Below are 24,381 nucleotides of genomic sequence, written 5' to 3' on the forward strand. Positions count from 1 at the left end.
GAATTGCAGCATATAGTTGGAACATATTCAGCCTGCTTTATTAAATAGGGAGAGGCTATTTTCCTGTAATGTAATTTTTTTTTAAGGCAAGGGAAATTGTCCTATATAGAGGCAGTCTTGTTTCCGAGGGCTTGTGTAAAAAAGAAAATTTAGTCTTAGAAATGCAAAGGAAATTATGAATGCGAAGAACACAGAAAGCAATCAGAAGTGGTACCTGGCCTGGTTGCAAAGGGGGCTAAGTGTGAGTGTGGAAGGTAGGAGTCAGACCATAAGAATATATTATACTTGGCACACCACAGTAAAAACTTTGGACTTTGCCTAAAGGGCAGAAACGAGTCATTGAAGTATTTGCAGCAAGAGGGTGACATAATATTTGTGTTACATAAGGTCACTTTGGCTGTCCTGTGGTAGAATAATAGACAAGTATGAATGCAAGAGATAATATTTTGAGCTAGGTTGCTGGGCACTTGAAATGAAGAAAAATAGACTTGATTGAGGAAATATTCCGGCTATTTAATCGTTGTTACTTGGTGATTGTTAAGGATGTGGAGTGTGGGAACTAGAGGAGTCAAGAACAATACGAAGGTTTCTATCTTGAGAAGCTGGGTGAATGGGATTGCTGTTCACTGAGATTGAGAACACAGGGAGAGGAGGTTTGGACAAAGCAGTAATTGCTAACCCTTAGTGAATGCCTAAAACCTGAAGACACAATTCTAAGTGCTTTGTATGTACTCTGTTATTTGGCAGATGACTAAACATAAGGATAAAACACACAGCCAGAGTCCAAGCTCTTGACCATGATGATGTGCTCTGTACCTTTGAAGAGCATCGCATCAATTTTGTCATGTTAGGTTTAGATGCCCTTAAAACATTAAGTGGAAATGATGAGGGAAATAAATCTGAGAAGAGTTAAAAGAAATTTTACAACCACCTATTATCAAAGTTAAATGAAGTCGAGTAAACGAAGATTGTAAAGGGAGAGAGTGTAGAGTTAGAAAGCCAACAAGCCTAGGGCAGGGGGGGGGGGGGGGGCGTGGGATGTAGGAGCATACCTAATATTATAAATCTCAGTGTTCAGTTAGAGAAGATGGAACCTTCTCAAAAGACTGAAATGGAAGAGCCAAAGTGGAAGAAGAAATGTCAGAAGAGTATGATGTCAGGAGAGCCAGAGAAAGAGCAGTTCCAAAAGAAAGATGTAGTTCTCTGCCCAATGTTCCTAATAGATTGGGTAGGAAGAAAGGAAAAGTATATAAAGGATTAAGAGAGAACTTTATTTTAAACATAGTTATTCTCTTGCCTTCCTTATAAATTTATTCTTACAACCCAGATTATTCTATGAAACTAAAAAGAACTTAAAGTACATATACTCAGGGCACCTGCGTAGCTCAGTCGATAAAGCATCCAGCTCTTGATTTTGGCTCAAGTCATGATCTCAAAGTCATGAGATCCAGCCCTGTGTCTGGCTCCACACTTAATAGAATCTGCTTCTCTTCCTCTCCCTCTGTCTCTTCTGCCATACTGTCTCCCTCTCTTTCTCAAATAATTAAGTCTTTAAAAATAAATAAATAAAATAAAATATGCATAATCATATGGACAAAGAAAACAGAAGAGAAAGCATCAGAAAATAAATTTCAACAAATTTTGAGATGAAATAGAAGGAAGATACAGTTAATATCATTATTTACATACAAAATACACTATTATCTACAATATAAAGTACACATGAAGGGGTATGAAAACTGGGTTAATGCACAGACCTCCTTACAGTCTAGGAGACAACAGGTACCAGGCAAGAAACAGAAGATACTTAGTACTAAAAACAGGAAAACTGACCAAAATACTCACTATATATGGCTACATAGCTATGCCCCAGGCAGAAGTCCAGAATATTCTTTGGCTTGCTGCCAGACCATCCTGTTGTGAAACCTATCATGCATATAAATCTTCCAATTAGCATTTGAGAGCTTCACTCTTCAATTCCTAAGGACAGTCGGGGATCACCAGATTTTTGCAGAAAACTGCTGTTATGAAAGATAAAGATCAAAAGAAACACAGAAAAGAGAACTCAGAAATGATGCAAGGAGCAGGGAGACAAAGACAAAAAGCTTATAGTTAATATCCTCTGAGAGAAATGAAAATGACATGGCACCCTCAAATACAAACAAGATACTATGTAAAAGTAATATTCAGGAAGCAACAAGTAGCTTTTGCAGTAAAAATATGCCTCTGATAGAAGATCATACAGAAGATGGATTTAGAAGATCAAGCTGAGAAAAATCTCCCAGCAAACAGAATAACAAGAAAAAGACACAGAAATTACAAAAGAAAAAAATAATTGAACTACAGGATAAAAGTAGGTTATAGCTCCTACATCCAACTAATCGAGATTGCAGAGAAAGAGAAAATAAAAACAAAGAGGAGAAAATTACCAATTAAATAATGATGGAAAATTTAACAAGATTAAAAGATAAGGGGTTCCAAAGTGGAAGAGTCTTTCAAGTACCCAGTATAATGGATTAAAAAAAAAAAAACATCAGAGCACATTACCTGAAATTTCAAAAGACTGAAGACAAGATAAAAATTCTAAGATGTTTAGGTGGAAGGGAAAATCACAGGATTTTGAATAGTAATGGAACTGGATTTCCTGGCAACAATTTTAAAAGCTAGAAAATAACAAAAAAAAATGGTCTTCAAATTTATGAAAGAAAATTATGTCTGACCTGGAAATATATAGCCAAACTTTCACTTGTTTGTGGGTGAAATGAAATCATGTTCAGAGATTCACATACCAGACATCCTTCCTCAATAAATTACTAGATCTTGTATTTCACCTTGGATGTTTTATTCCAGTAAGTCCAGAAAGAAAAAGACATGGGACTCAGAAAATAGGAGATGTAACACAAGAAAGAAATAGAAAATTCACAGAATAATAGTGAAGAGATATTTTAGGATAACAAATACATATCAGATCTACAAAAACAAACATTACAGACAAGAACAAGAAAATACAAGTGTTCCTGAAGGATTATTCCAGGGGTAAAACAAGAGATTATATTCACTTGACTGTATCAAGAGGAAATAGAGAATTGAATTAATGAAAGGTACATAGAAAAATAAAGAAAAAATAAGGAAATTCTTAAACAAAAAAAATGCACAAGAAATAAAATGTGATCAAATTATCACATATGACTATATACTATTATTTATGACTATATATATGACTATAGTAGTATATATGTAGTAGTAGTAGTCATATATATGAAACTATATTAATATATATGACTATATATATGTATGTCATATATATATGACTATATACTACTATAATTTGATCACATTTTATTTCTTGTGCATTTTTTGTTTCTTTAAGAATTTCCTTATTTTTTCTTATTTTTATAAATAAGGAAATTCTTATTTTATAAATATAATTCTTATAAATAAGAATTTCCTTATTTATAAAATAAATACTACTAATTTAAAGCAATATTGCTTTCTATGTATTTTTGCTTGATTAGAAGTATGTTGAAATTTGTTAGCAGGAAGTTAAACCACCACATTACATGCTACAAACCTATAATTGAAAAATTAAGGAGTAGCATTATAATTAATTTATTTAGAAATTTAGATTAAAGAAAAGCTTTAAAATTGGAAGTTATTAATGTAGGGAGAATAAATCTAGATTAGAAGGAGTTATGATTGAGATAGTTCAGAAATGAGATACCAAAATTATCAATGGGTGTAGAAGAGTGTTAAAGAGATGGTAAATCAATGTCCTAAGGGAGGAAGGTGTTACTATACAAGGAGACCATCAAAGGAAGAGAGGTTTTACAGGAGAGAAGAATATTGGTTTTTAGAGAACAAGGGGGATAACAATTCCACTTTTCAGTCCTGATGTATTTATGGGATAAGAATGTCAGCATGCTCCACTTTTAAAGGCTACCAGTGAATCAAGTTTCAGTTGAGACTATGAGGGAGGATTCAGTGAAGACGACAAACTCGGTGGAATTTTCGATCATGATATAAGACATACTGTGAGTTCAGACGGAGTAGAGAAGAGAGAAATTGGGCCAGGGGAAAACTTCAGTACATTGTGGGGATGAGGGAAGGGACAGAAAAGATGACCAGAAGAGCCTAAGTTTGGGGACAATGAAATAGAAAACAGTCTTAAGTGAACGGTGCTCCAAAAGTCTCATGGACAGTGGACCCTCTGGCCAAATGGTTTAGGTACAAGCCTGGATAGTTTTTTTCCTCTTAATTTATATTTAAAGATTTACAGTGGGGGCAACAGACAGGTATAAAGAAATAGTTACATGGTTCGACACAATAGGGTGCGTGATAGGCACTGAGCAACACAGGCATCAGAAGTCATTTGTGTATTCATTTGTGGTTCAGAGAGGCTGTGTGGTTGATGTGACTACCAGTGACTCAATTAGAAACCTGGGAACTAGAGGGTATTGTGATAAATGAAATAAGTCCATCAGAGAAACACAATTATCATATGCTCTCCCTGATATGAAGAATTTGAAAAGCAGAGTGGGGGTGTCGGAGGGTAGGGAGGGAAAAAATGAAACAAGATGGGACCTGGGAAGGGAGACAAACCATAAGAGATTCTTAATCTCAGGAAACAAACTGAGGGTTTCTGGGTGGTGGGGGGAGGGATAGGGTGGCTAGGTTATGGACATTGGAGAGGATATGTGCTATGGTGAGTGCTGTGAATTGTTTAAGACTGATGATTCAGAGACCTGTAACCCTGGGGCAAATAATACATTATATGTTAATAAAAACAAACAAACAAAAGCCCTGGGAAGCTTTCGAGACACCTCTGTCTCCCCCAGTCTCCCCTCCCACCTCTCATTTAATCCATCACCAACCCATTGGATTCTGCTTCTTAAATATCTTTCCAATCCACTACTTCTTTCCATCCTGTTACTCTCATAGTCTAAGCCATCATCACTTAGCTTTACAACTGTAATAACTACCACAAACATTTACTAGGTGCCTAAGTAGGTCAGATATTTACTAGATGCATTTACTTGCTACCTAATATATGCCAGGTCCCAGGTAAAGACTGAGAAGCCACCAATCCATAATCAGGGATTTCAAGTAAGATCAACTAAAATAAGCATTAAAAAACCTTGAGATTCAGACTCCTAGAAATGTGAAGTGTAGGAGTTCAAGAGATAGAAAGTAATGAAGAAGTATTCTTTTAATGATTTTGGTTGGCTTTCTACAGAATGCCAGGTATAAATAACCATCTGAAAGTGCTGACCCATGAACCTGTCCTCAAAATATCATTTTATTAATTCTGGAAGTTAAAGAAAGGATAAGAAGTTTTGGGCTGAATTTCCAACAACTCTTAAACATTTTCTACTCACTTTCTTCCAAATTTGGCTTAACCTAAGCAATTTAAAAAACAAAATGCTATGTTGTTTTTATAAACTAACACTACTTTCTAGTAATAAGCTTATGTTGCTAAGTCAAATAAATTAACAAAAAGGCTCATGTTTCAAATTAATGCTCATTTAGTACTACTCTGTAGCCAGCAAATTATATGGTGTCTACGAATTCAAAAATGAACAAGACAAGATATTTTCTTCAAAGGACTTACCTAGGAGGAAAATGGAACATGTAATTGGGAAGCAATGTGATTAGTGTTATGGAATTTAGAGGAAGACTCCAATCATTCTTCTTGGAAAGACATTCACAGAAGTAGTGTCCTTTCACTTAGAATGACAAGTTTTTCGAATAAATTGTCAATAGCTGATGGTGGTTGGGAGGGAGGGAGGAGAGCCCTAACTATATTCATTTATTCATTCATGGATTCATTTTTTGTTTGTATGGTTTTTTTTTTTTTTTTAGTTTCAAGTTTTTATTTAAATTCCAGTTAGATAACATACAGTGTAATATTAGTTTCAGGTATAGAAATTAGTAATTCAACACTTGTATATTACACCCACTGCTCATCACAACTGGTGCCCTCCTTAAGACCTATCACCCATTTAACTCATCTTCCCACCCACCTCTCTTCTAACAACCCTTGGTTTGTTGTCTATAGTTAAGAGTTTATTTCTTGGTTTGCTCTCTCCTCCCCACCCCACCCCACCATGTTCATTTGTTTTATTTCTTAAATTCCACATATGAGTGAAGTCATATGGTATTTGTCTTTCTCTGACTGACTTATTCCACTTAACACAAAGGTCTGTAGCTCTCTCCATGTCATTGAAAATGACAAAGTTTCATTCTTTTTGGTGGCTGAGTAATATTCCACTGTGTAGATACACACCGCATTTTCTTTATTGATTCATCAGTCATTTGAGCTCATTCCATAATTTGGCTATTGTTGATGCTGCTGCTATAAATATTGGTGTGCACTTATCCCTTCAAATTAATATTGTGTACCCTTTGGTAATTACATAATAGTATAACTGGTGAGTTGTAGGGTATTTCTATTTCTAACTTTTTTGAGGAACCTCCATACTGTTTTTTGGAGTGGCTCCACCAGTTTGCATTCCCAGCAATAGTGTAAGAGGGTTCCCTTTTCTCCACGTCCTCTCCAACACCCGTTGTTTTCTGTGTTGTTAATTTTAGGCATTTTACTGGTGTGAGGTGATATCTCATTGTAGTTTTGATTTTTATTTCCCTGATGATGAGTAATGTTTATCAACTTTTCATGTTTGGAAAAATATCTATTCATGTCTTCTGCCCATTTTTTGTATTTTGTATTATTTGTGTTTTTAGTGTTGAGTTTTATAAGTTCTTTATAGATTTTGGATACTAGCCCTTTTTCATATATGTCATTTGCAAATATCTTCTCCCATTCTGTAGGCTTCCTTTTAGTTTTGTTGATTGTTTCTTTTGCAGAAGCTTTTTATTTTGATGAAGACCCAATAGTTTATTTTCACTTTCATTTCCCTTGCCTCTGGAGATGTGTCTAGTAAGAAGTTTCTACTGCCAACTTCAAAGAGGTTACTGCCTGTGTTCACCTCTAGGATTTTAATGGTTTCCTATCTCATGCGTAGGCCTTTCATCCCCTTTGAATATATTTTTATGTATGGTTTCACAAAGTGGTCCAGTTTCATTCTTTTGCATGAAGACATACAGTTTCCTGATACCATTTGTTGAAGAGACTATTTTTCTTCCTTCTTTGTTGAAGATTAATTGACCATATCGTGTGAGTCCATTTCTGGGTTTTCCATTCTGTTCCATTGATCTATGGGTCTGTTTTTGTGTCAGTACCATACTGTTTTGATCCTTACAACTCTGTAATATAACTTAAAGTCTGAAATTGTGATGCCTCCAGCTTTGCTTTTCTTCTTCAAGATTGCTTTGAATTTTGGGGGTCTTTTATGCTTCCATACAAATTTATTTCATCCTACATTTGTTATTAAATATTTGTTGTATGTCAAGCTTTAAGACAAATGCAAAATAAATAAAACATTGTTCCTACTCTCAAAAGACTTAGAGTCTAGAAGAATAACATGAAAATCAATAGATTTAATGAAGTGTTGTAAGTGACATGGTACAAGCCTGTGCAAGATTTCATGGCATTTGGTCAGTTTAACCTAGAGAAAGATATTATTGGAATTTCTACCATGATTATAAGTTGCTTTCTACCATTAAAATAAAAAGATTCATAAAGATAGGTTCTCATTCTGAAGCAAAAAACCAATCCATCTCTGATCTGTATCCAGTAGAATAGAAGCTTCATGAAAATAGGGACTTTGTTTAATTCATCACTCTATCCCAATAACTAGATCAGTGCCTGGAACATAGGGGTTATTTAATAAATATATGTTCATTAGTGGATTGAATTTGTAGGCCAAAAAGAGGTCATCATAAACCTTAGAAATGAAACTTGAATATTTTTACAGAAATGGAAAAAATATAATTTTTTTCCAACAAATTCCAGATATTTCTATTCTGCCATGTAATTTGTGTAAAATTAAAAAAAGAAAAAACATACTTCTGTGTATCAAGTAAGCATGGTAATTGCATTGCACTGAGTCAGGATTGTATTCTGGCGAGATTCTGCCATTCCAAAACTGTATGATGATGGGAAATATCTTAACCTCTCTGAATTCCATTTCTTTATTTTTTAAATGGGAATAAAACCTATCTCACATATCTTGCAGGACTGTTCAAGTATTAAATGATGTAATGCATGTACATGTTCTATATAAACTTTAAAACACTATATAATTATAAAACATATACTAAAATTAAATTTCTAAGGTTTTAATATTACAGGAATGCCCTCCAAATTCAGTCAATTAAGCATGGTTTGTTGTTTGTTTGTTTTTTTCCTGTTTTTTTTTTTTTTTCTCTAGTGCAGTGCCTGGAGATGACCACCAAACGGAAAATCATCGGCCGACTGGTGCCGTGCCGATGTTTCCGAGGTGAAGAAGAAATCATCTCAGTTTTAGACTACTCCCACTGCAGTCTTCAGCAGGTGCCAAAGGAGGTCTTTAACTTTGAGCGGACGTTAGAGGAGCTTTATCTAGATGCCAATCAAATTGAAGAGCTACCCAAGGTAATCTTTGACAATCAAAAATATACACCATAACTGAGTATTTTATGATATCCAAAGACTTGGCATAATGATAATGTTAATTACAGCTTTCTATCTGAGTAATTGGCAGATAGTTCAAACTGATATAACTTTCCCCAGTATTCTTGTTGGTACCTTTTAATACCACTTCATTTGTAACTTCATGTCATGTGTTAATGACCAATTAAACTCCATGAAAATCACCATTTTATGAATTATATCTTATTTGATTTATTTTTAAAAGATTTTATTTTTCACTTATATGAGAGAGAGAGAGAGAGCACAAATCGGGGGTAAAGCAGAGGGAGAGGGAGAAGCAGACTTCCTGCTGAGTGCAGAGCCCAGTATAGGGATCTATCTAAGGACACTGGGATCATGACCTGAGCCTAAGGCAGATGCTTAATTGGCTGGGCCACCCAGGTGCCCCTGAATTACACCTTATTTTAATTGAAAATGGTTTCCATGAAAATATAGATTGAGATCAGTATCAGTGGGTTGAGTTCAATAGTTCATATTTAGAAAATGATGGAAAGATATGACACTGTATTCCAGAAGTGAAATTTTTATCATTAAGGAGACATTGTTTTAAGTCTGAGAAATACTTTTACACATAACACACATGCACTGTTACATGTTTAATACTATTATGAAAAACATGCGGTTATTTCTTGAATTTGGAATTTTTTATTATTACAGTCATTTCTGAATATATGGCATGTAAGTATAAACAGAGTAGAGCTAAAAATTTAACTAATATCAAATTTTGCACACACACTGCCATTATGACATCGTGCTAGGCAAAAAAAATCTCTCCTGTCTCCTGTTCTCCACTGCAGAAAAGACTGGATGATAAAAGATTAGCTAACATAAACCAAGGCCACACAGCAGAGAGGTTCAAAATCTAAACCACTATATATTAATGATCATCGAAATAAATGACTCACATTAAATAGTAGGCATAGCATTTACTTGTGAAGGATTTACACCATGGCTCAGAGGGAAAAAAATATCTTACTATACATTTCCATTGAATATGTTAAAAAATGCACATTTAAATACCCAGAAACCAGGAAAAGAAAATCCCATAATAAAAACTCACTTTGTTATCAAATTCTGAGAATAATGTGCTGATCAAACTAAATTATGAATAATTGCTTTCACTTAGGATTATGAATTATATTATATGAATTATAATTATGAATTATGAGTTATAATTATAATTATATCATATACCATATAGAATTATATATACTATATAATTATATTAATTTTTATTAATATAATACTTCAGAGGCAGGAACTATTTAATTTGTACTCCAAAACAAATATACTTCATTTTTGACAACCAAACTATCTAATGTCTTAGATTTGGGGTTAGGAGATCTGGGGCAGGCCTAAAAAAATTTTAACTGTATTGATTGCCATGTAGATGTATATCAAGAAGAGGCTGGCATGAAATGGGCTGTTTCCCCCAAAGACTATGAACTTCTTGAGGGCAGAGATATCATCTTACTCATCTTTGCCTCCTTGTACACGTTATGACTTTCACATAATGGATATTCAATCTCTTTCTTGTCCTGCCAGGTAGAACAATGAAGAGAACTTCATATACTATAGGAATTGATTAGCAAAATGGTGCAAAGTTTAAGTGACTCATAAATGTGACATTTAGCTCTAATTTAGAAAAATAAATATATTTTTAGAGCAGCCTCATCTAAGGTTGCCAGATAAATAAAGGACATCCACTGAAATTTGAATTTTAAACCAAAACCCAGAATTTTTGGCATAATTATGCCCAAAATATTGCATTTGATATATTTAAAAAAATAGTTATTTAACTCGGCATGCTGTATTTTTTTTATTTTATTTTATTTTTTTAAATTTTTTATTTTTTATAAACATATATTTTTATCCCCAGGGGTACAGGTCTGTGAATCACCAGGTTGGTAGAAGAATAAATGAAACAAGATGGCATGCTGTATTTTTATCTGCTGAATCTTGGGAGCCCTAAATCAATCTAGTTATTTAAAGCCTTTTTCTAGAGCTATGCAACAAATTCTGTAAGACAAATAGTAAAAAATGGTTTATCAATCAAGTATTTATTTAATATCTATATTACTACACAGTGTTTGAGGGTTTAGGCAGGTAAAAGAGAAATCAGCCTCAATCCTTGTTCTCAAGGATCTAGCTACCTAATCACAGAGAAAACTAAAACATTAGAGGCAGAAACATGATAATGTATAATTAGAGCCAAAGAGCCAAATACTGTTAAAGAGAATAGTTTCATTGTTGCAGGGGTGGGGGAGGGCTTGACCAAAAGGTAAAGATGCAAAAATTAAGATGGTACATATGGAGAGGGTGAAGAGAGACACAGTAGAGCTGTGAAGAGTCTGGAAATGCAGGTACACATGAGGGAGTACCAACAACATGTAAGTAGAGGAAGTAGAGCGTAGAGGACGCAGGTAATGAAAGACACTGAGAGTCACACAGCATTGTTTGACTCAATGAATTAGGCAGATAGTGTTATTGGAGAGTCTTATATATCATGTATGTCACCAGTAGCCTACGTAAGCTTGGATTCACGGTACATAAAAATAATACAAGTGAACCAAAGACAATTTAATTTCTCAGTGTGTTGAATTGAGGAGAAATTGTTATATTTTATTATTGTTATGCTTTATATATTTCAAAGATCTTTCACATAATCTCTCAAGGTTTCTTTGAGTTCCCAAGTTCAAGGTGTTGCTTTCATAAAACAGCCCTGTGTTACTTTCTTCTAATGTATTTGATATAGAGATATGATCTAAGTTATCTGAAATTGAGACATGATCATAGCAGTACATGGATATATTTGTGCATATTAGAAAAACAGTAAGTCAAACAAAAGCTCTCTTTTTCTGAGAAGGATAAGGAAGTTTCAACTTGTTCTTAGGTTTCATTGGCCCTAATTGTGCTACATGTTCATTGCTGATCCCCTTTACTATAGAATCCACAATGACAAGAAAAATGAGATTACTTTGATTGAATTAAACACTAGTTGACCACCTCTGTGGATTTGTGATTACTGGTCACAACATAAAGGGAAGGAGTAGGAAGGACTGTAGGGAGATTACCACAGTGTACACTACAAACAAAATGTTATATAGTCATTGTTTCCTGAGGAAAAGTAGATGAAGTATTGAGTTTCTAGGGAGTTTAATCTTTAAATTTAAATTAAATAAATTTTTTTTGTCTGCATTTTATTTCACTGTTTTCTTTATGTTTCCTTGGCGTTGTTACCATGGTAATTCCAAATTTGTTGAGTAAATGAGATAGCTATTTGTATTTTTGACATTATATTACGGAAGAATTACCTTTGTAATTTTTTAAAAAAAATTTTCTTTCTGATTTTTTATTCAGAGACTATTCTAGGGTGACCAAGAATTACTACTCTAAGATGTTATACAACAGGTATAGAATAGAGTAAGGTTAATGACATTAGAAAAAGATATGTCGAGACTGTGTCAGAAAATATGCAAAAATAGAAATGAAAGAACAGGAAGTTTTTTGATTAGGAATGGTTCAATCTGTGTTACTTAATTTGATATAGTAAAAGTAATTTAATATAGTAAAAGGTAAAAATACAAAAGGTAAAAATACAAAATGACATGCCTTTTATGCAGTAATAGAAAACCCACACAGCTTATAATTTAGTACTGCTTTGCTTGTTATTTTGAACCAGGAACTTAAAAGTATAGACAGGATAATAGACCATAACAGGTGCATATTATATATAAAGTAGTGTGGGAAGACAAAAGTTTAAAAAAAAAAGCAATAAAGAGAAAAATTGCTGAGAAACTTCTTGAAACCAAAGAGGAGCCTTAAAAAATAATAATAAAAAAAAAAGAATAGAAGTAATTTGGAAAAGCTAAAATATGACCAAAATTGAGAGACATAGAGAGTGAATTTGACAGATGATGTCAATTTAACCACATGTAAAAGGGGATGGAACAAAATCTGAAGTAGCAACCTTGGAAAACTTTCTCCATACTAAACTTTACAATCTACCCTTGAGACATTTTAGAGATTAAGAACCTGACCTTTGGACCCAAATGTGGGATTAGATTTTAGCACTGCTATTTGGTTGGGAAGATATTTTATTTTCTGGGAGTCTCAGTTTCTTCATTAGCAAAAACGGGAAAATAATAGAGGTTGCTAGTGATAGATGATGGGCAGATAAATAGATAAATGCGTACTGGGTGAGATGATGCATATGGAATACCTGGAATAAAGAAATACGCAATAATCGGTAGTCATCATTCTCCCATCACTGATGAAGGATAATCCCCATGTTAATTATCCTGAGTAAAACAAAAGTAAGATTTTGGTAACATCCCAAGGTATTTCTGGGCATTGGATCTCTTAAAAAAAAAAAAAAAATTGTGTGGCTTGACTTTATCTCTAAAATCTCCAAAGACAACTTCTAGGAAATCAATTCCCGGTCTGTAAAGGGTGTAGGTTTTTGAGTCTACCAGCTGCACCAACACATTTGTGATGACACCATGGTTTACACAGAAAATTTCCCTGACTCAAAGATATCACAATGTTGTATTATATTTGAATAGATGCAACCTTGGAGATTGTTTAATTTAGCCCTCAATTATTACTAATAAGCAAACCCAGGCCAGAAAAGTTAATTAACTTCTTTTAGGACCCATGGGATGTTAGATTCCTATCCAAAATTATTACCAAAGACTGTGCATTCATTAGGATAGAATAGGCTATGCTACAGTAACAAGTCAAAAGCTCAGTGTGTAACTGAACAAAAAAATTTCCCAATTTTATCCCTGTACACACAGTTGCCATGACTACTGGGGAAAGCACAAGTAACTTCTAGGCAAGTTCCTATGGTGAGTTTGTACTATCATTTTGCTTTTTATAGTTTAATTATTGGTTTCTCAGCAATTTTCTTTTTCCTTATTTTCTCAGGGACATTTTCTTGTCTCCTGGTTTTAATTCTCACCTCTAAGTAGATAACCTTTAAATCCATCTCCAACTCTGACCTCTCTCCTGAGTTCCATCACGTTTTGCTTATTCATCTGTTGAAAAACTCCATGTGGACAGACATTTTTATCTGATATATAAATGTCTAAAACCAAGCTAATAATTAGAATGTGTTCAGAGAAGTGTAACTAAGATGGTGATAGAAAGCATGTCTTTGAAAAATGGTCAAAAAAATTTGGAAACTTGTCTTAGAAAAACAGAACTTTAAGGCAAAGTATATGAATTCTTTTAACACATTTGAAGGATCAGGGTAGTAATGCCAGAAGCATAGTTCCTTGTGCAGAGAGGGCATGCCTTAATAATCTAAGGAGCTTAGTACAAACCCACCATAGGAACTTGGCAAGGAGTTACCTGTGTCACTGGGGTAAAACTGGGAAATTTTATAATGCTCATTTAGGTAAAAATTCCATGAGTAAGAGAAATATGGAATCTCAATTAATTTTTTATTATGTTTTTTATGAATTATTTTTATTGACATACAATGTATTATTTGCCCCAGGGATACAGGTATGTGACTCATCAGGCTCACATACTTCATAGCACTCACCATATGACATACCCTTCCCAATGTCCATAACTCAGCCACCTCTCCATAACCTCCCCTCCCCCAGCAACCCTGTTTGTTTTGTGAGATTAAGAGTCTCTTATAGTTTATCTCCCTCCTGATCCCATCTGGTTTCATTTTTCTCCTTCCCTACCCCCCAAACCCCGCACTCTGCCTCTCAAATTCCTCATATCAGGAATTTCAATTAATTTTGATCTGGATGTCTATAGCTTACAAAAACCTATTGTCTCATGATGAATAGAAGGTTATAGCCTCAACTGTGTGGTACTATCAAAGCTAATTATAGAAATTTCCAATCTTCCAAGTCATTTAAAATTTAAGGTCATTTTACTTGTAAAATATGAGTTTTGTATATGAGAAAGGAGAGGTTCTAGCTTCCTATCTGAATGCCTCAGAGGGACTCAATACCAGTGAGATACAGGAAGTCATACAACTATTTTTAAATAATTAGGAAGAATACCAAAGAAGCAAGTATTCATTTGAATATTTAACTATACATTCTTAAAACCTGCTTATTTTCAGGGGCATATTGATAATGTCTTTATTTGGCCTCTGTTGCCTCAGGCTGACACAGATCAGTAGATCCCACACTTCTGGATTTCAAAAGCCAGCAAAGTGTGGGAACTGACATTCCCTTTCTTTTGCTAAATAAGCATTTTATTTATTTATATATTTTAAAAGCTTTTATTTATTTATTTGACAGAAAAAGAGTGAGCACAAGTAGGCAGAGTGGCAGACAGAGGGAGAGGGAGAAGCAGGCTCTCTGCTAAGTAGGGAACCCCATGTGGGACTCAGTCCCCAGACCCTGGGATCATGACCTGAGCCAAAGGCAGACACTTAACCGACTGAGCCACCCAGGTGCCCCTAAGTAAGAATTTTTAAAAGTCTCATGCAAAACTTATTATTTTACTGTAAAAGAATACTTTCATAGCCAAATGTGGAAAACATTCATAAACACAGAATAAATGGTATTCCTTCACAAGAAAGTCAGTAAACTTAAACTCTTTTTAAAAAATAGAGCAGTTTTATTGAGATAAAATTTACATACCTATCAAATTCACCCTTACAAAGTATGTACAGTTTAGTGATTTTATTATATTTGCAGAACTATAATGCCATCACCACTGTCTAATCATAGAAAATTTTAATTACCCCCCTAATACCCTATACGTATTAGCAGTCACTCTCACATTCTCTGCTTCCCCTAGTCCCTGAAAATCTCTTTCTTTATGGATTTGCTTATTTTAGACATTTCATATAAGTGGGATCATACAACATAGGGCCTTTTGTGACTGGTTTTTTTTTTAAAGATTTCATTTATTATTTGACAGAGAGAGAGATCACAAGTAGGCAGAGAGGCAGGCAGAGAGAGAGGGGGAAGCAGGCTCTCCGCTGAGTAGAGAGCCCAATGCAGGGCTTGATCCCAGGACCCCAAGATCATGACCTGAGCTGAAGGCAGAGGCTCAACCCACTGAGCCACCCAGGTGCCCCTGTGACTGGCTTTTTTTCACTTAGCATAAGGTTTTCCAGTTTTACCAACCTTGTAGCATGCATCAGTTCTTCATCCCTTTTTATTGCCAAATAGTATAACTTTGTATGGATATATCATATGCCACATTTAAAAAATGAGATATAACACCTTTTGAAATGCAGCCAAATTGCTAAAAATATTATTTTTCTGTAATGCATGTGTGTGTAATTATTTTCTCAATACAAAAGCATCGATTTGGAGCTCTATAATCCATAGTACACATGACATTGAGCTCCAGTATCCAATTTCTTTCAGTATTTTGTTTTTAATTAAGCAGTTGTTTAAATTCAAGTTCATAGAGGTATATAGAAAAAAATGAAAGTAAACTCTTACCAATATACATGCAGTGTAGGATATAGTCAGTAAGCTAACAGTAAGGGATGCCAGAAAAAAATGCCTCCCATATCTACAGTTGCTTCTCTGGGGAAACAGACAAACACTGGGGAGCTAGGAGCCAAGCAAGGGCTACATTAAAAACCATTGCTTGGTGACCACTGCTCCATGTTTCCACTCATACAAGGTTGTGTAACTGAAGCATTGGTCATCCAATATGAAGCAGTCAGGAATTTATCAAAGGAAGGATATTTTAGACTGATGAAAATTTTGCCATGGCGTGGCTCCAGTCACTGAGCCATGAATAGCAGAAATCCTCATTGACTCTTCAGAAAATAAATGAGCAGCAAAAATGCACCTGAATTGTGCTAGCAGCCAGCAGGTAAAATAGAGCTCAAAGTTAATAACCGGCAAATGGGCTATGACAACTGTATTGTAGCTGTTTGTCCTGAGCCTATACAAAAAAGCCAAGCAAGCTCTGTGTGCAGAGACTTGACCCCCGCTTTTCCCTCTGCTACCATTCTACATGACCTGTGCTTTCTTCATTTCCTTCAGTTCTTTACTCAAACATCACCTTACCAGAGAAGTTTTTCCCATTATCTTATATGAAATAATAACACCCACCACCACCACCACTGTTCCCTCTAACAAAATTTAAGACTTAGGTGTATCTCTGTATTTCTTATACCATTCAATTGTGTTAACCAGAATTCAAATACTGCCTTAATACTTTATCATTGTTATAAATCAGCATAGATAGCTTCCTCCAGTATGATATCTGTTATTTTACAAAGCATAAGACTTTTGACAGTGGCCAAAGGTAAGGAAGGACGGGAAAAATTAGAGTGTATCAGCACAGGAAACAGAAAATAAAACTCTCTCATTTAATGGTGGTTTGTTTAATTTTTGATGCAATTCTGGGGGGGGGTTGAAGTGAGGTGGGATAATTTTTGTGCCTCCTCTGCAATCCATGACCTAATACCATGCATTCTGCATTTTTTTTAACCTATCAAACTCTGAGTACCTTGTCCATATAGATTAGATCTGCTACATGATATTTTCTCAAGTTAAGGAATGTATTCTCTGACTTTAAAACAAAGGGAACAAAGGAAGGGTGTCATGGAGCATACTTTTACATGTATGAGGATGGAGAAGGAATAAACCCTTTAATATCTCTTTCAAACTTAGTGTTTTGTGATTCACTCATTTGAGATTCCTTTTATTTATTTTATAATATAATTTAATTCTATCTAAGAACTTTATTTATTTATTATTTGACACAGAGAGAGAGAGGGAGAGTACACACAAGGGGAGCTGCAGGCAGAGAGAGAGAAGTAAGCTTCCTGCTAAACAAGGAGCCCTATGCTGGGCTTGATCCCAGAACCCTGGGATCATGACCTGAGCCCAAGGCAAGTGCTTTACCAACTGAGCCACCCAGCGGCCCCAAGATTCTTTTTAAATAGATAAAAATGATGGGCACCTGGGTGGCTCAGTTGGTTAAGCCTCTGCCTTCAGCTCAGGTCACGGTTTCGGGGTCCTGGGATCGAGCCCTGCATCGGGCTCTCTGCTTGGCAGGGAGCCTGCTTCCCCCCTCTCTCTCTGCCTATTTGTGATCTCTCTCTCTGTCAAATAAATAAAATCTTTAAAAAAAAAAGAAGAGAAGAAAAAATAGATAAAAATGATAAGCCACTGAAGGAAGCATTATGACAGAGTAGTGACTGCTGTCACTGGTTAGTATCAAGTAAGTGCTACAATACGATGTGGAGAGGTCTGGAGAAAGAGGTCCTAAGTTTAACACAAGTTCTGGTACTAATTAACCATGAAACATCAGACATATTATTTAACCTCTTTGAACTTTAGCTTCTTCATGTGCCATAGAGGCTAACAAATTTGCTTCTGTTCATTTCTAAAGATTGTAGTAAGGATCAAATAATACAAAGTATCTGAAAACTCTATGAAAACAGTAGAATGAAAAATAACTCTTGAGTTAAGAGAAATGGCTTATTTTGGTAAAGATGAATATTTATTGGAAATATATCATGGGCTCATTAATTTAATGGGATACTAGAGAACTTTACATGGGAAAAGGTTAAGAAATAAGAAAGCTCTGGATTGCTGCACAAAATCTTCAGCACAGTAGCAGTATGGGCCACATGCTGCTGCTCTTGTGAGGAATGGAGTCTCCAGACAACCTCATGTAATCATGTTGCCTCCCAAGTAAGTCACTGTGAGAGATGTCCTCAAAAAGAAAGTCAAGGTTCTAATGGAACTCCATCCATTAGGAATGGATGCTCAACAAGCAAAAAACAGTGTCCTCCAATGTTATACATATCATATATCTTCAACTTAATTGATTTTCTTTTCTTTTTATTCACTAATATTTGCTGTCTCTAATTTAGGAGTCTGAGAGCATGCTTTTCTCAGGCCTTTAAATAAAATTACTTGAAATCAAGGTCACTTTCTAGTTTTGTGAGAAATGTCATGAGATCAAAGGAGCCATAGGAAAAATATTTTAGGGAGACAAATTTTGAGATATTAGTTCCTAATTCTGATTTTAGTTTATCAAAACTTGAATGATAATTGACTTTTTTCTTCTCAAAAAGAATCTTTCAAAGTGAAAGACACTACTTGCATCATTATAGTTGCTGATTAAACAATTGTCATGATTGAGAAATATGAAAAGCCTGGCTCTAGATTAAACATGGCCTATATTTATGAGTGGAAAACATGAAAACTGCTACTTGTTTAATAAAGTTGCCTCGTTTTTTAAAATTGCACATTAATAAATAATTCCTTAAGTGTCTGTCTTTCAGAAACTCAGAATTATCCATAACCTTGGCATTTTACATAAGGAGCACCGCATATATCTACGGAGGGTTCTCCTAAGACCTTGGGCTTAAATAAGGAGGAGGGAACAAAAAGACCTTTTCAACTCTGTTGCTCCCTCAGATATTCATGGTATATCACTCTCCTCTGGTGCCAAAGGTATAGAATTTATCTGAGTAGAAAACTACCTCCAGAATGAAACTCATGTGAGTGATGCATACATAATCAAAATGTGACTCTGTTTAATCTCTTGCCTGAAGCATCTTTCTCCAAATGTGTTCTTCTATTGCAATTACTTTGGCATTCAAATGCATAGTTTTTTTTTCAATAAATAAATAGTGTAGGTGGACTCCATAGGGGCTCAAGAAAAAGTGAGATGAAGTACAAATTTTGTAAAAAAAAAAAAATAGTTTATATGTGGAAAATTTTAGATCATTTTTGTCTCACTCTGAGTTCTATTTTTGGTTAATGTTTTACTGTTTCAAAGGTTTATAGTATCAACATCTCTTATTCATGTGTCAGTGAAAAACTAGGACATCCAGAGTACCCCAGTCATTTTTTGAACTCTTTTATAGTCTTCCAACTGAAGTCTTACTCATCATATCATTTTTTTCATCTAATCATTTATTTCTATCTTTTACCCAGTATAAAATCTTGTTGAGATCTGATAAACCAACCCATTTGCTGATTTTTACTGCCAACTTTTTTGAAATGGTATAAAAAACAAATATTAGGTAAAACATATTCATTGATTTGTTCATTCATCCAGCAAACATTTCTTGAGTACCAGTTATGTTGAGACAACTATTCTAGGTACCAGAGATACATTATTGAGCAAAACCTGCAAGTTCCTATTTTCACAAAATCTACATTGCTGCAAAGAGAGAATGGAAGTAATTTTTAGAAGAAAATGTTAGATAATAGGAAGTGCCATGATGAAAATAACGGAGGACAGTTATGTTGAGTTTTAGTTGACAGAGAGGAGTCAACTATACACATATGAGAAAGAACATTCCCGGGAGAAGTAATGCTCTAGGGCAGGAACGAGAGTGGCATGTTCAAGGAACAGAAAGAAGGTAGGGGTATAATGAGTTAGAGGAAGGACAGTGCAAGATGAGGAGAGGGAGGTAGGTAGTAGGGCTAAATCATGCAAATTCAGGTGAGATAGGGAAGAACTTAAGATTTCATAGTAAGTAAGATCAGGGGCCACTGAAGGATTTTAAGGAAAAGGGTGATGTGAAATAACTTATGTTTGTAAAATACCACTCTGGCTGCAATGTGGGAAAACACTGTGGCTAGTGGAGAGTGAAGGTGAGATGAGAGGCTACAGTAATCATTTAGGTGAGAAGTTGGTGGCTTCAGCTAGGCTGGGAGTAGTGGAGAAAAAGCAGCATTTTAGACTAAGCTTTATCAGTAAAGTTAATAGGACTTGCTAATTGCATGGATTAGAGAGATTGGAGAGAAGGACTTGCCTAGAGATTTAGAAAGAGTTGCTATTGCTAAAGGAAAGAACAGGGAGAGAAAAGGCAGCTGTGGATATAGAAGGAAACCATGTGTTGTTGTCTTGGAAGCCAGAAGAGAACAGAAAGTGTCTTAAGAAGAGGGAGTGGTAAACTAAGAGATGGGCTAAAATGACAGAGGAGAGACCAATGTATCTGTTAGTGTGGAAGTAATTAGTGACTCTGATAATAGAAGTAGGGCAAAAACCCAATGAAGTGAATTGAAAAGAAAATGGTTGAGATACACATCTTTCTTAAAAGGTTATACTGTGAGGGAGACCAGAGAAATGAGACCAGCTAGAGAGAAATTTGAGGTTAAGATAAATATTTTGGGGGCACCTGGGTGGCTCAGTGGGTTAAAGCCTCTGCCTTCAGCTCAGGTCGTGATGGGATCTAGCCCAGCATCTGGCTCTCTGCTCAGCAGGGAGTCTGCTTCCCCCACCCCCAACCCCTCTCTGCCTGCCTCTCTGCCTACTTGTGATCTGTCAAATAAATAAATAAATAATTTTTTTAAAAAAGGTAAATATTTTGTTTGTTTGTTTCCAAGGTCAATGACATTAAGTCACATTTGTACACTAATGAGAATAAATTAGAAAAAAATAATTCCAAGTCCTGAAAGCGAAAGAACATAGGATTTACAGAGTGCATGAAGGGGTTGCTTTGAGAGGCACAGACATGCTTCCTCCATTTTAATGAGAAAGAAAGAAGAAAATATAGGTACAGATGATAGTTTGTAGGACTTGAGGGACAGGAATGATATTGAAATTTGATTCAAATGGTAGAGGTCTCAATGTGTTAAAGAAATGCTTGAACCATTGAACTGATAGCATCAGAAGTGTCAATCCTTTGTTGAGCTGAAAGGGTGGAAGAATGGGGGTGCATATTTAGGATTGCAGAGGAATATAATTTACAAAGGGAATTGAGGGCCTTCAATGTATAAAGTAGCTATATTTTGTATAGTTTTTTCTTGACATGGTGAATAGTTCAAAAGCAGATGTAAGAGGCAGGATAAAATTATATTAGTTTATGTGCCTGGACCACTGTGCTAGCTGTGGAAACAGAAAAGAAGAAAACAAGTGACAGCAAGTAAAGAGAAAGCAGGAAGTATAATGGATATTTATTGAGCACCTGCTTCATATGCAATAATAGTTATTTTGTCCTCAGCACAATCTTGACAAACAGGTTTTGTTTTCTACATTTGAAATGTAAGGTTGAAGAATTTACCAAAGGTTGTACAACTAAAAAATACAAATTTGGCCTATATCACTCCAAATTCTTTTCAGTTCACTAATCCGAAGGAAAACCTTTCAGAATTTGGCATTTTACTAGATTCAGGTATGAACAAGGAGAGATTAAAGATGGTAAGATTTTCATCCTGGAGACTTGGGAAAGTAACACTATTAAAAAATATATTGAAAGTGGTTACTAGGTAGAAAAACATGACAAATTGTGTTTTAGATGCATACTATGTGATATCAGCTAAGATTCTCAGAAAGATACCACAAGAGAGTGATAGATCTGAAACAGCCTGATCAGATCAAGACTAGAAATACATATTTATTATTTACCCAGAGATCTGAAACAAGCAGCCATGTTTTGCTTAGCCTGCCTATTCTTTTTTTTTTTTCCCTTAATGAGTTAGTGGTCGATTTATAAGATACCAGATTTTATCAAAAAGTCCAGATTCTGGGCTTATCTCCTTTTTTTTTTTTTTTTTTTTGAAAGAAGGGAGTCCATATTCCTAATTGGTAACAATTAAGTAGAACTGAGGATTGTTCGCTCTTTTGATGAAACAGATCTAGTTTGGCACAGATTCCACCCAAGCTGCCCCGTAACACTAAAGTTATCTAGCTCCTACAGAAAATTGGAGTTTGCAGCCTATTATAGATATTTATTAATTTTTTCATGAAAAAACATTTACTTTGTGCCTGATACTTCCCTAGTCACTAGGAAAACAGCCGTTGAACAGATGTATGCGCTCTGTAGCATGAAAGGCAGACATTGAACAAGAAATTGTATCAGGTATGCTGTTTATTATGATGGGTGGAGAAGCAGTGGGTGTTTTGGAAACGTTCACTGGAGCATCTTTCCTGAGAAATGCCATTGCAATTAAGATTTTCCTTAAGTAAAGGTTCACAAGAAGAGGAGAGAGCTGTTTCCAGAGACAGTGCAAATGAGGCATATTTAAGGAACTGAAAAAAAGTTAAGGATTGCTTAAACACAGTGCAAGAGAGACAATGAGAAACAAGGCTGGAGAGTTATGAAGGCTTTCCACACTAGGCAGTTTGAACTTTATCCTGAAATATGTGGAAATTCATTTAAGGGTCTGTTTGGCAATAGCAAGATCAGAAATATAGCTTGGAAAGTTTTAGCTGCACTAAGAATAAAAGAACGGGCCCAGAGGCAGAGAGACCATTTAGGCAAAACTTAAAGAAATCTGTGAGAGGTGATGATGACCTGGCCTCCCATAGTAACACTTGCAGCCTCCTGACAGCGCACAGGAGAAGAATGAAGCACAAACAAGTCAGCTGCAAGAGAATAGAAGCAAGGGATGACAGTAGAAAAGACTGTCACCCTGAACAACTCCTCAGTCTCGTATTTATTAGAAAGTGAGTAACAACCAACAAAGAAGCCAGAGTAGATTACACATTGACCATGAGTCTTGTAGGTATGTAAGAAGAAAGGCAAAATGTGTCTGGTTACGCAGTACATGATCTATAGTGATCAAGCTCAAATGAAAGGATTGTTAGACTAACTGCTGATGCTCTCGGGGAAAGGGGAGACACTGGAAAAATGAAGCAGGCAGCACTCCATCCTGAGCAAGCCCAGTGATCCCAGCTGCAAGGACATATATCGTCCTCTCCCCCAAAGGGCTGTTGCCAGTACATGTTTTTCTTCAGGCTATATCTAAGCATGCTTGATAACTAGTATAGTTTCTCACAGGTTAGATTTTAAACAGTACATTGTTCTAAGGGACAGTTACAAATGCTGAGGTTGGAACAAAGGACATGGGTTGGAAATGCTTTTTGGAGGCAAAATTTACTGGATTTGGTCATCTGTTTCATATTTATATTTTGAGGGAAGAGGCAAAGTGAGTCACAGGTGACTCTCAGGTTTCTACTAGAGGATGTGGGAGTAAGCCAAAAGACAGAAGGTATGGAATTTGGGAAACCAGAACCAGTTCAGAGGACTAGCAAATGAGTATCTATGGAAGCCATATGCATATCACACAGAGAGCAAGCTGTCCAGACTAGAGCCCACTACACAGGGTGCAGGAGTGAGTTCCTCCAGAATCAAAATAAGATAAAATTTATCTGATGTGCTTTAGCATTTGGAACTATAATTACAGAGCATTTGACAGAGCTGTTTGAGCATCTGGAAAAAATTAAGGATAAATGCATTGAAAACCAAGCAAATAAAACATGAAGCAATTTCAGCAAAAAAAAAATTGCTTATGAGTAAACAACAAACAGTGTACAAATAAACATTATTAGTATCAGCATTAACTACTGATTTAATAAGAACTTTGGATGTGGGTATACTGGGAAGATGAGGAAAAAGAAAGTAATGATGGGATGGTGAGAAATGGTAATGGTTTTTCAACTGCCATAATATGAAATATACTTGACAATTGAACAACAGAGAGGTTGGGGCATTGACCCCTGCACAGTCAAAAATCCTCATATAACTTTTGACTCCCCTGAAACTTAACTACCGATAGTCTGTTGTTGACCTGAAGCCTTGCCAATAATACAATGGTTGGTCAACATATTTTATGCTATATGTGTTACATATTGAATTCTTATAACAGAATAAGAGAAAAGAAAATGTTATTAAGAAAATTATAAAGAGAAAATACTTACAAGTACTGAACTGCATTGACAAACACACACAGATATGTGGACCTGTGCAGTTTAACCATGTTGCTCAAGGTTAACTGTAAATAAGCACTGTCTACAATTGATAAAGCAATAAGTAGAAATACATGTGTATTCTCTGGAAATATAGAAGAAAATAAAAGAAATAATAGCTTAAA

General features: G+C 35.3%; 1 protein-coding gene across 3 annotated transcripts in view; it reads left to right on the top strand.

Annotated features, from left to right (window-relative positions):
- Positions 1 to 24,381, top strand: part of LRRC7 (leucine rich repeat containing 7) — a 432,771-nt gene that overhangs the window by 85,100 nt on the left and 323,290 nt on the right. For 2 of the 3 annotated variants that reach the window (XM_059376850.1, XM_059376851.1), the window contains exon 2: positions 8,328 to 8,530. In XM_059376850.1, coding sequence (XP_059232833.1) covers positions 8,328 to 8,530 — 203 coding nt within the window. Of the gene's footprint in view, positions 1 to 8,327; positions 8,531 to 24,381 lie in introns of those variants that run through there. The other variant, XM_059376852.1, reaches the window with a different exon arrangement.

This window comes from Mustela nigripes, chromosome 14 (assembly GCF_022355385.1).
Source record: "Mustela nigripes isolate SB6536 chromosome 14, MUSNIG.SB6536, whole genome shotgun sequence".
NCBI lineage: Eukaryota > Metazoa > Chordata > Mammalia > Carnivora > Mustelidae > Mustela > Mustela nigripes.